The sequence below is a fragment of the Nelumbo lutea genome, chromosome 2, assembly GCF_056320005.1.
Source record: "Nelumbo lutea isolate HS-2025 chromosome 2, American lotus-T2T, whole genome shotgun sequence".
NCBI classification, from domain to species: Eukaryota; Viridiplantae; Streptophyta; class Magnoliopsida; order Proteales; family Nelumbonaceae; genus Nelumbo; species Nelumbo lutea.
The window spans coordinates 69392567-69405521 of NC_142685.1; the positions used below are offsets into that span (position 1 = coordinate 69392567).

The following is a 12955-nucleotide window of genomic DNA, read 5'->3' on the forward strand; positions in this document are numbered from 1 at the left end:
AAAGGAATGAGTCTCACACAAAGCATATAACTCGACAGAAACTAGGAACACTGCAACAGTGGCGAATTGAAACAGAAGTATCTAAGTAACACAATCCTCTTGGTTTTGCAACCTTTCAAGGTAGTGGCCTTAGTTTCTAATCACGTAAACAAACAGTAAGGGTTTGGGTTCTCCGAATCTCTGTGGCTCTAGAACAAGGCCAACAAGAGAGAAGGAACAACAGATACAATGCCCGAAGGCAAAACTCTGATCTGAACCATATTAATTAGATTCTAAAATGTTGGTGGCTATTACAGGGTGCCAAAATATTGTACAAAAATGGCTAAACAAGAAAGAAAAGATCCGTAGACGTACACTGATAATAAGCCTATAATGGGCAGGTCAGCTCGATAAGAATGCAGCTGACGACAGGAGAATGGGTCGGTATCAAAGCTCTGGCATAGTGGCAAGATCACAAGGTGAGGGCTGTTCTCTCGTGCTATCTTGCGGAGTGGGAAGACAGAATTGATCAGCGATCATTGCAATCTTCTGATGATCTCGTAGCTTCATAGCATGGGTTCTTCCGGGTCTCATCATCTATTACTCAGACTCGCTGATCTCTACAATCTTGCTTGCAATCTGGGGTTGCAATCTTGGTTCTCGTGGGCTGCATCAAGGCCAAAACATATAGCAAATTTAAGTCCCAAAGGATAAAGGAATGAAGTGGAGACCCGAATTTTAATTCCAAGCAAGCCTGTGGTTAGGGATTGGTTATGGAGTCATCAGATGATAGGAAAAATCATATTGCAACCTCTTCCTTCTTCTTCTTCTTCTTCTTCTTCTTCTTCTTCTTCCATTTCCTTAATTTATTATGATAGGAAAAATCAGGTGGTGATTCCCACGGCCCTGCTAGGTGGCATGGTACTCTCATCACTGTCCTGCACAGTAGGTAGGGATGACAACCGGGTGTGTTCGATGATGGTTTTTTAAATTCTAGGTCCTATCTACCTCTCTAAACCTCTCAATCCATACTCCCTCTAAAACCCATAGTGGGATGGGTTTTCAAAATCCAAATTCTCTCAGCACATGAAAATGCAAAACCCTTTTCTGACACTACCCTAGGGGTGGTTGGGTTTAGAACCCGTATCTAATTTTCTATTATTTCTTGTCATATGCAAGTAATAAATAAATAAAATAACACAAATAAACAACAAAATTTCTAATTACTTGATTGAGGCATATAAAAAATATATATATAAATTATCCCTCATGCAAAATTTAAAATATTATTAAATTCAAGACCTAGTACATAAAGTTTATATTGCTTTCCAACAATATACCATTGAGGGGTTGGGTTTAGCCTAATACTGTACCCTATCCATACCCGTATAAGTTGTAGAATTCCAAAACGTTCCCCCCCTCCCCACCAACCCATGTTCATTAGATAGAGGAACCTTTAAATTTGCCATTTAAACCCTATAGTCAGATCAACTTTATTTTAAGTTTGTTTTAAAGTTTTGTTGGATTAACAATTGTACGTATTATACACATTTTTCAATTTATTTTGAAATATTTTAAACAGAGTAAAACAGGATTCATGTAATTAATTAACCCCATATAGTTGGGATAAGACTTGAATGGTGATAACATTTTTCAAATTTTTATTATACTAAGAAGTTTCCACAGTATAGAAGGGTGAAACTAGATTCATGAAGCCACAGACTAGCTTTCAATTTCCTTGGATCGGTTGGATTACTTCACTTAATAAATGACAAGTACACCAAATCCTCCTCCGAATAAATTAAACAGACAATGGAGTTATAGCCTAAAATATGTTTAGATACAAAAGCATCAACAATCATTACTCACACCAACCTGAAATTCTCTTGGCCAATGACCCCTTGGTCAAGATAAACACAATCGTCTCTCCCTCTGCAGGTACGCTGGTTTGAACTTCAATGGGGCCCACTCACTTATTGGCGACGTACTTTTGGATCCACTCAATAATTTCTGCTTTACCGAGCCCGAACAGCAAGAGCACACACAACACAATTTGTGATCACTCAGTAAAAGGGTAGAGCCAGGCTCAGGGACCAAGGATGTATTCGCAATAAAGAGAGGAACACATAAGAAAAGAATAGCCAAGCTAGCTACAAAAGAACGGTTCAATCCATGGCCCACCCACGAGTACTTTCTGTTGATATTTGTTTTATCAGAGCTTTATCACCCAAAACAACAAATAAATGAGACAGAGACCGTGAAGTAAGTCGGTGAGATGAGATAAACCACTTCTGTCGACTAAGTTGTGACTCAGTGAGGGCGACCAGCTGATACCCTCCATCCCCAAACCGTTGAATTTGCAGAAGGCAGAGGGATCATGCCCGTAAAAAGTGAGGGCCCTTACTAATCACATTAGAGAGCCCTCATTGAAACACTTATTTTTGCCAAGTATGGAAGTAGAAACTTGGAGGAAGAAATTAGCCATCAGTATCAAAAGAGATCAAAATTCTTTGTAGATCAGTACTTAGCACAGGAAATGATGAAGAAACTCTGAAAATGTAGTGAGAATCAAAACTTCAAGAGGGTTTCACTTGAATTCCAATTTCCTTTCTCAGAATTTTGGAAGTAATAGATACAAGAGAAGGGGCAGATACCTCACTGACAACTTTTATAATTTTAGAATACATGTCTTTTTTTCTTGAGTGGGAAATAGAAAGCTGTAGTTGATGGGATGGTGTCCTACCGTCCTGGTAGAAACTTGGAGTTTTCGGTAGTTTTTGGAACAACCAAAGCCTATGTAATTTGTGGGTTTCAGTGATTTTCCTAGATATGGCTTGAGGGACCATTTGAGTAGTTGAAACTTGAAACTAGGGTTCCATTTGTTTATAGTGCAATTTCCTTTGCACGAATACAAATGCAATGAGAGTGTCAACGAGAAGAGTAAGAATGTAACTTCTGATTCACTTTGGCTTTTGGGTATTTTCTTTTACTTTGCTTCAGGTTTTGTTTTATTTCATCAATATTACAAAGACAAAAGAAGCCACAAGCTGAAACAAATTAATCAGATTTTGCAACCCCATAATTTTGCACCACTACAAATGAAATTGATGAAGTGCAAACAAACCCCAGATCAGTGGACCGGCTTTGGGACTGAAAAAAGAGTCTGAAAATGCTTGGAACTTTGATCATTTAAGAATTTCGTCTGTTTAGTATTGACAACAACTTTAGATGTTGGAGGTGATAAGTATTAGTTGATTTGATTGGATGGAAGTTGCTTCTTAGCTAGAGATCTTAATGGAATTCACGGATGACCAGTTGGGGTTCGTAATTGCCTTTATCTGCGCATCCATGCAGGAAGAAAAGGCCGATCTCTACAGCTAGTACTCTCTCTCTCTCTCTCTCTCTCTCCTCCAATCAACTACTTTAGGCAGTTTCCCTACAAATAAAAAGGTGTAATTTCCATTAAATTAAAGCTCTTATGGTGGTTACAATGTGGTTTCACCCTCTTTGATCTACGATTTTTCTTCGTTTATTGTAGATCTATCAGTTTAGCAGGATGATAATTAACAATGTAAGGGGAAGTTTAGAAAAGTTATGTGGAGTAAATATTGCAGAGTAAGTACTGTTTACTATCTCTCTCTTTAAAGTCTCTATTTCTCTCTCGTATCTAGACATTCTAACCATTAATATCTGGCGCGTCCCCTAGCTAGTTCCCTAGGGAAGCTAGGACAGATGGAGTATAGAGAGTCTCACCCACTCATTCACTCAATCATAACACTCTCTCTCTCTCTTTCAGATTCAGAGGCGCACACACAGAGTGTCACACCCACACACATACAAGAGCAGACAGAACCTAGAACCAGCCAATCCAGAAAAACCGCTTTTTTCCACATCATAAAACCACTCTTCCGTACTCCCACCTTGCTATCCTCCACTCCGGTTTTTCCTCCCGACCCGACCAATCCCATCGCTCATCTTTGTTATTTGTACAAAAGATCTCTATACTCCTTAAAAATCCAACGACATCCCCCACCATTCTTTCTCTCTCTCTCTCTCGTTACTCCTGCTGCTGCTGGCTTCTTTCTCCACAGCTTTGTTCATCTTCATTATCTCCTTTCCTTTTCTAGCCAATTCTCTCGGATCTGGAGATCGAAAATTCACCAGAAAATGTCACTCGACGTCGCATCTGAACATGTTTGCTATGTCCACTGCAACTTTTGCAACACTATTTTAGCGGTATACCTCTCTCTCTCTCTCTCTCTCTCTCTCTCTCTCTTTTCTTAATCTTTAAGAAGCTGCTTCACAGGCTTGTCCAATTACATATTCCAATTACACTCAGGTTGCAGTCTATATAACTAGTACAAAAACCTGGTTTAATTTTTCCATAATATTTACGCGGCAGCTTTGATATGGCTAAGTGGATTTCTGTTCATATACATCCAAATTCTATAGTTTTGGAGAAAAAAGAAAATTGTCAGGCCTTGGATTTTGATGTGATGATCCAAATTCACAAATAAAGACAACTTCATGACTCAGTTCATGTACAGAAAGAAATTTCTTTTCACGTCAACAAGTAATTTGTGATGATTATTAAGTGGTCTTACCAGTCCCAGGACCTTATATATAATTTCTTGATTCAAAATTCTGAATCTTCAAAGAACAAATGTTCATCAACGTTTATTGTTACTTAGAAACCTCTCAAATATTACAGTAAGCTACAACTCCCACTGTATTTGGTTGGTTTTGATTTGTTAATATAGTTATATATCATAGAGTAATAGAAAAATAAGGCAAGTCGATCAAAATCTTCAGTCCTGTCAACTGAAAACAATTCCCCAAAACTGAAAGACAATTTCATCATTCAACTCTTCTTAGGCTTTTAGCCCAATATTTACCTGGGTTAGGGATAGCTTGGACATCATATTTTCAAAACCAAGAGCTGCCTTCACCATGATAATCTTGCGCGGTTCACCAGAAATAATCCGGGCATCTTCCATCCATATGAAAAGAGAATATCGGTTATGTTTAGGGGTAGGAGTAGGTCGTAGGGTTCCCCACAGACCAAGAGATGAGTCAAATTGGAGCTTTTCACGTTTTATGGTTTTCTTGAACTGACGTCTCTAGTATCTCCACTGGAACAAGACTGTTTTTGTTGCTTTAGTTCTAGCTTTCTAAACCCAAAAGCTCCCTTGATCATGACAATCGTTTCTTTTTCCTCTTTCTCTCCCTCTCTCTCTCTCTCGCTCGCTCACGCTCTCTGCAAAACCAGTAAGATATTTCTACAGTCTATGTTTGGAGTTAGTTCTAGGGTTAGTTAGGTCTTGTGGTTTCTCAAGAATCAAAATACAGTTGAACTTGGAAAATTTCCACATTCTTAGATCTACCCACTTTCTTGAATTCCTGTACAAATATGTGTTACTTTCCTGGTTATAATTTCCATTTATTGTCTACTAGTAATATTTTTTTTTCGGTAATTATTAATAGTCTTGTTATTTATATTTATCCTATATGGCTACAACTATGTAACAACTTACACAGTTTCTCTCGATGGCTTTATTCGTTATAATTTGTTTCTGGGGTGTGGGTTCTCATCCTCTAATATAACCCTATCTACGTACGCCATTGAATCTACATTCTAAATCAAGATTTTATCTCTTTTTTGGCGTTGGATTCCAAAATTCAACACCATTTGAAGCTTTTTACAAACGCTGCTTTTCTTTCTTTTGCAAACTCCTTTCATCATAACAGGTCTTCTTTAACAGAACCTTTAAAGCTTTCCTTTATTATCTTTTTCGCTTTGGTTTTGCTAAATCAGAACTGTAATTTCAATTGCTGCAACAAGAGCAGTAGATCTGCTGCTTTACCACCACCACCCTCCCACCTAAATCCTGAGACCCCTCCCCCTCCGCCATGTTCGAGAGTTGTGTGTAGTGGGCTTTATGGTTTTCGTTCCAGTCACGTCTTTTTCAAGCTCTGTCTCTCTCCAGCACATTTTCTTTTCATTAATATCTCTTCTTGCTTTTGGTGTCAGAGAAAAAAAGTCGGGCGCACCGAAAGGGATGAGAGCTAGACAGACTGTATATCTTAAGCCTTATCCATGTAAGGCTCGAGATATTGAGCCTTGAGGAGACGTTCGTCTAGAACAAAGAAATATTTAATGCAGAAAAATAAAAGCTTCACTCTTCTTCTTCTTCTTCTTCTTCTTCTTCTTCTCTCTCTCTCTCTCTCATGTTTATGTCCCTTCTTGCTCAACTTCTTCCCTTCCCCCACCCTTTTTCTCATACTATGAGCAGCTATTACTCAGTTGATTCCTTAATGATTGAATATAGGAAGTAATTAATGGATTCCATCTAGTGAGCAACTGGTGAAAGTTATAGGCATACGGGCTTTCTTAGAGTTCAGAACAAAAGCAAATGGGTCTGTGATATATTTTCTGTCTCTAAACTACAGATAATTAATTGAAAAGGATGTTATCCATTGAAGACAAATAAAAGGAGTACACCAGAAACACTGTTATCTGCGGAACAATGAAGTAGTGAAATCAAAGAAAATAACTGAGTTTGTTGAATGCAATTAATGACAAGTTGGAAAGCGGTTGAGTTATTCGAAATGTTCTTTCTTCAAACTTATATTTAGAAAAGGCAAATTATTACTCATTACTGATCTATATAAATATTTTGTTCAATTACTAATCGATCAACTTGAAACTATAGAGTCATTTTTTTTTCTTGCCTTCGCAGGTTAGCGTTCCAAGCACCAGTTTATACAATGTTGTAACGGTTAGATGTGGGCATTGTGCTAACCTGCTGTCTGTGAACATGGGTGCTCTACTACAGCCACTCCCTCTTCAAGATATTCAGGTATGAAAAACTTCTGCTCATTCATGAAGGAGGGAAATTAAAGGCTAGTCTTTCATGGAAGGGGGTTCTCGTTTTAATGGGTCATTTTTTTTCCTAAATTGAAGTTTTGATCTAAAAATGTTACTATCAAACTAATTCTTCAGATGGGCTTTCACACTGTTTCAGTTTGATTTGATCGGTTCTTTTATTGTTATTTTTCATGCAACAGAGCTTGGTATCTTCTATACCATGCACAATGGTGCAAAATTAAAAGTTCCAATCAAAATAGTTGATTTCTCTTCTTTGTTGAAGTAGGATACTTATTTATGAGTTGAGATTTTCATAGGGGAGAGGGAAAGATGAAATCCCTAGTCACCCTTAAAAATTTAAATAAAAAATGAAAAGAACAAGGGAAAGATTTGATTAGAGTTTTCTCTTTTTCTTTGAGAGAAGTTGCAGAATCACAATTCAAGCTCTGAAGATTCTACTAAGGGTTCTGGTTCCTCTTCCAAATGCAACAAGGTTTCAATGTTGGACACTGCAGAGAACGAGCAACCCCGAATGCTTCCAATGCGCCGTAATCTCTCTCTCTCTCTCTCTCTCTGAGCATAAGTTATCTAAGTGGTGACCACATGCATTTGAAATTTCAAGGTTCAAAGCCAAGAAAGAAGTACACACTATTTAATATGAATTGTAGGTTCTAAAGACAACGACTTAATGAATTTGTACAAAAAAAAAAGAGTCTCAAAGATTCATTTACTGATAATCCCATATCTTGATGATCCAGATGAGTCAGTTGTTTGTATTTATAACCAATTAATGACACAAAGTACACCACAGATAAAAAGTAATTTGTTACAAGTTTAAATTTCAAATAAGAGATTAAAGTCAGTTCTGTAACATCCTGCTTGCAACTGCGGCCGGCTCTCTATCTTGTTGGCCCGGTTTAGTATAGAACTATTACGTGGATAATAAGTTTGTTTTGAATGCAAACTGATCTTTCAATATAATAGATTTTTTTACTAAAATGGTTGTGATATATTTTAATAAAATACCAGTTAACTTGAAACCATTTGATTTGATATTCGGAGTGAATCCCAGAAAAGAAAATGACATCATTGCTCTCAGTATCAGTGGCTAGAATTGAGGTGATATTTATAACTGTGCCAGTTTCATCAGGGTTCTGATACATAACATGTGAGCAATTTACTTCAGTCTTTGACAACTATAACATTTTCAGCATGAAAACATATATAAGTAGTCATGTCTTGAAAGATACCTGCTCACCCAACTGTTTATAGAAGTAAACAGACATGAGAGCATTGTTGAGGGCCACCATTCTTTTAACAATGTAAGCAAAGGTGCAGTTCCATTGATAGATGAGAATTTTAAATCTAGAGTAAAGTGGTCAGTTCATATTCAAATATATCAACATATAAGATCATATATATTAGGTTTGGATTAATTTTTCATGTTAGTGCAGTTGATCTTGACCAACTAAAACTGGCCCATGTTTCTTATACTATGAATTTAGCAGCCCCAGAGAAGAGACAGCGTGTTCCTTCGGCGTATAACCGATTTATTAAGTGAGTTCAATGATTTCTGACCATTCTTTTCAAAGCTAACCATCTATGTTAGTGGCAATTTAGGTGTTTATTGTGGTAATTGAAGCAGCTTTAAGTCTTGCAGTATTTTTTTTTCTTTTTTTCTTGTTTAATTGCAGGGAGGAGATTCAAAGGATAAAGGCCAGTAACCCTGAAATTAGCCATAGGGAGGCCTTTAGCACTGCAGCAAAAAATGTGAGTTATAATAAGGATTATAGTCCTTAATTATTAATCTGAGTACTGGAGGGAGCTTCTTTAATTGATTAACAAAATGGAAACTGATTAACAAAATCTGGAAGAGCTCGTTAACTACTGGTATTGGACCACATAAAGCTAAGGACTGAAGAGGTTGCAATAAAAACAACCTATATAGTTGTTTTTTTTTTTTTTTTTCTTTTCTAATGGCTTGTCTAAATTAATATCTTTGTCCAAAAGCATCTTCATCTTAACTCAGTCAAACATATTTGTACCATTGTTCTTACAAATGTCTAAAAGTATTAAAGAGAATGTTACTACATTCAAAGTATGCTTGCTTTACTGCATTTCTAAGACAACTTTTCATTGACAACCAGAGTCATCATAGCTTCTAAATATCTTAATAGAACTATTTCTCAAGACCATACTTGATATAGCCATCTATAATACGGGAATTAAATAGGTATTCCTACAAAAGTTATTTAGAATTATAATGTACTTATAGATTGTAAGGATACCCCAAACTTAATTTTACAAAGCAACTGCATTTTTTCTTTCTAAAAAATGAAATCACCCTTAATCAACTGAAGTGACAATGCTAACGCTAAGATTAGTATCATAATTAGTAAAAATAATTAGATGTGTGCCAAAAAAACGCTAAATATATGAATACATAAAATTGGTTACATATTTTACTGCTTTCCATCTGTAACAGTTTCTCCATGTTCATCCAAGCATCCTTTTATGATTAATAACATAAAGCCTCACGTAACTGAATCAATGACTGTGTTCTAGACCACATTTTTATGCCATGCATATGCCAAATTACTTCGCTAAAATATTGATTCTGATTGACAAAGCAAAATTCTTAAGACCTCTACTTTGTAACTTCTGCTTTAGGCAAAGAGTATAATTCCTAACCTTGCAAGAAGCTCTATATGAGATCAAACATAGCAGCAGTCACAAGCCTTACAGACTACTATTGATCATTCATTTGAATCGCCCATATCTAAATATTCCAGCTGCAGCACTGAGGCAAACAAAACTACATATAAAGGTTAATTATTTGATCGAAATCCTGGTTCATTGCCATTTTTCTTCACCTCTTCGTAGAAGTTAAATGCTAGAACAACCCTATATTGATGGTTAGTATTAATTGTAGTTAATTATTTTGTTTCTCATCATCATTCTCAAAATCAAAATTACTTAATAATGCATAATTTAATTGTAAAACCCTATTATACATTGCAGTTGATTGTAAGAACCATGTGCTTGTACCTACATTAAAGAACATTTTGTATTTTTGATGAACAACTTGGTGTTGATTTAATAATCATGACTGAAAACATGTTACTGATGATGAAAAAGAAAAATTGTTCAAAGGGGTTAATTGAATTGTTTTCTTGCAGTGGGCTCATTTTCCTCACATTCATTTTGGGTTAACACTCGATGGAAATAAGCATGTAAAGCTTGATGAAGCAATTGTTGGGGAAGGACCGAAAAAAACTCAAGGGTTCTACTAAGACAACATATATTGTCACTAGAATCAAGTTTCTAGTACCCTGAGGATCACCAAGCCTCCTAACCCAAGAGGTAGAAACTGTTGAACCTCTTAAGGATCTCTACTGCTCTCCTCCTATTTCTTCTCTAATTCCTTTGAAGGGTTGGTTTTCTTATATCTGTGATTTCTTTTATGATGAACTTAATAATTAAGGTAAATAATAAATTATTGTGAATGCAAAATTGATGAACACATTCTCCTTGATAACTAAGGGCCTCATTCGGTTTTGCTTACTTTTAAATGTTACCACCAATTTTTGAGGGAGGATAATCTTCTCAATGAGAACATAATATTTCTTATATTTTTTTTTAACTTTTCATGATGAAAACATAACATTAAAAATGCCAGATCAATAGCTCCTGATTCAAAAAAGCTTGTCTCCAAATGACAGTGGCTTCTACAAAAACTGGAAAGCACCTTGTATGATGTTTCCCATAAATGTTTATGCTTTTTTTTTTCTTTTTTTTTTTTTTGTGTGTGCGTGTGTGCTATGTTTTAAAGAAGCTAATTTGAATAACCAGTAAGTCAATCACAAGGAATCGCATATCACAGAAAGGTATAGGCACATGCAGGAACCTAAGCATTTTGATGTTCAAATGAAATTGCTTTTTTTTCCTCATATTGTAGTTGGTGTTTATTTATCTAATGTCATTGAGACGAATCCCACCACACATGAATGTTTCCAGGCATAAAGCTTGGATGCTCACTTTGTGGAGCATTGTTTTTTCAGGTCTTATTGACGTTAGTTTCACTTTATTTTTATTTTCATTTTCTCTCTTTTTTTTTCAAGCCCATTTCTATACTGCCTTTAATTGTTCTTATTTGCTAAAATGTCCTTCATACATTAATCACATAATTATTTTTATTTGAATCATCATTAATGTTGAAAAGTTTGTTAAATGAATGAGATAGAGAGAAATTAAAATACCTATTAAAGTGCATGTATTTCAATTTTCAGTCTATTAACTAAATAAACTAAATCTCCCATATAATTATCCTTTGATAAGAGTTGTATAGTGCCCAAGCCATCCATAGAGCATCAACCTGTCAGTCATTTGGGCTTAATTAACATATACAGTTTCTTCTTTTATCTTCAACCTAAATTTTTTAGAGATCTCATGGTCAAAGTGAATGGAGCTAGAGATCATAAGATTGAGATTCTTGTCTTGTCCTATATCTCTCTGCAATCTTCTACTTTTTCTACTACTAAATTATCCTTACTATATCTGGTATCAGTTACACAAGGGGTTATATTGTGCAAATCTTCTATCCACGCCATTTATTCAACGTTTAAAGCTCTCTCTCTCTCTCTCTGGTATATGTATTATTTAATGGGTGCAGCTTTTCGTGTTCACCCGTCAACTTCAGATTTCAGGTCCGAATGTCTGATCAGAAAACAGGAGGAAAAAACACCAAATTTGATGGCGCATATGTGTGCGGAGAGAGAGAGAGGCCACCAAAAACCAATGGCAACAACTTGGGCACGCGAAAGCAAGCAAAGCTTCTACGCATAACCGTACAGACCGCTGCTGGCTCGTTTCCGCCGGAAAACAAACAAACAAACATACTTGATAACTGAACACTGACCATACTAATGAATCAAGTAAACACGCAGCAACAGACGCGTGTTTTTCAATGAGCATCCTTCGTTGAATTAATTCGTGCAAGTGCGAGACTGCAATGACAGAGATTTTAGCATTAAAAAAAAACGAAAGAAATCAGTAGATTTTCAGGGTGATACGTCACTGTTTAATTTGCACCATGGAGGTTGGAGCCATGAACGTTAAGCGGAATCTTAACCATGCCGCAGACATGGATGGTTTAGTCAGAGAAGATGGGTCACATCACACGTTGGATAATAGACAGTTTCTAGATCAAGAAAATATATAGATAGATAGATAGAAGAGAAATATTAGACAGTAGTTCCTTTATTTAGTTTACAGAGAGAGAGATTCTCTTGTATGCCTACAAGCTTTTTTTTTCTTTTGCCAAAAATAGCTTTCTTGATCTTTTGCATGCAGAATAACTCTTTATGAGTTGCTTGCAAATCTTTGTTAAGAAGTAGTATAGATTATAGAACCACTGTGGCTTCACACGCACAACTCTGGTGTTTCATCTAACTGAACTTTGGATCTCTTTCTCTCCATATCTAATGAAGTGATCTAACAGAATGAAATATTATGAGTTTCGAAAGAGTTGCTGAAACTAAACGACAGGTTGCGCACTATGCACCTTGCGCACTGTAGTTTCATGGAATATTATCGTCCGTGAGAGAGAGAAAATCGTTGCTGTCATGTTGGTTGGGGTGAGAGTGAGCGCACAGAATCTGAAACGTCAAATCATGTTTTCTTTTTTCTTTCTTGTTTTTATTTTTCACTAATGATCTTTGAAATTTGAATATATGAGAATTCAGCTTTCCAAAATACTCTCTCTCTCCCCCAGTTTCCCTATGGATTAGAAACCAGAGAGCGAGGGAAAAGTCTCGAGGCATTAGAAGCAGATGCAGATGGGCCAATGGAACCAATCCTTTTCGTCGGTGCCAAGTGAACATAATTGCCAGGAACATTGTCAGATTTCATTACCTATGTCCTATCTAATCTATCTACTCTCTCTCTCTCTCTGGCCTCCCCACCCACCAAACTCTCTCTCTCTCTCACTCCTCTCCCCACCCACCAACATCTTTTCTTTCATATATAATTAATAAATGATCCCAAAGAGTAAAGACCCTGACCTACCTTCATGTGGTAGCATACAATCCACTGTTCACATTATTCCAA

General features: G+C 36.3%; 1 protein-coding gene across 10 annotated transcripts; it reads left to right on the plus strand.

Annotated features, from left to right (window-relative positions):
• Positions 1–3657: 3657 nt before the first annotated feature.
• On the plus strand, positions 3658–10385 carry LOC148871402 (putative axial regulator YABBY 2). 10 transcript variants are annotated; one of them, XM_088969212.1, is made up of 6 exons: positions 3658–4215; positions 6720–6839; positions 7272–7395; positions 8302–8404; positions 8542–8617; positions 10027–10385. In XM_088969212.1, exons 1-6 carry the CDS (start codon positions 3712–3714, stop codon positions 10138–10140), a joined length of 1041 nt encoding a protein of 346 aa, XP_088825338.1. In that variant the 5' UTR covers positions 3658–3711; the 3' UTR covers positions 10141–10385. The 10 variants fall into 10 exon arrangements, with proteins under 10 accessions (XP_088825338.1, XP_088825341.1, XP_088825342.1 ...); XM_088969215.1 differs by having other exon boundaries at positions 8353–8404; XM_088969216.1 differs by having other exon boundaries at positions 8356–8404.
• Positions 10386–12955: the final 2570 nt, after the last annotated feature.

Excerpts from the sequence above, each read along its gene's own strand:
- LOC148871402 (XM_088969212.1), top strand. The coding sequence starts at position 3,712 with ATGGAGTATAGAGAGTCTCACCCACTCATTCACTCAATCATAACACTC. Across the intron at positions 7,396-8,301 it reads CCGAATGCTTCCAATGCGCC|TTGATCTTGACCAACTAAAA; the intron begins GTAATCTCTCTC and ends ATGTTAGTGCAG. Across the intron at positions 8,405-8,541 it reads GCGTATAACCGATTTATTAA|GGAGGAGATTCAAAGGATAA; the intron begins GTGAGTTCAATG and ends GTTTAATTGCAG.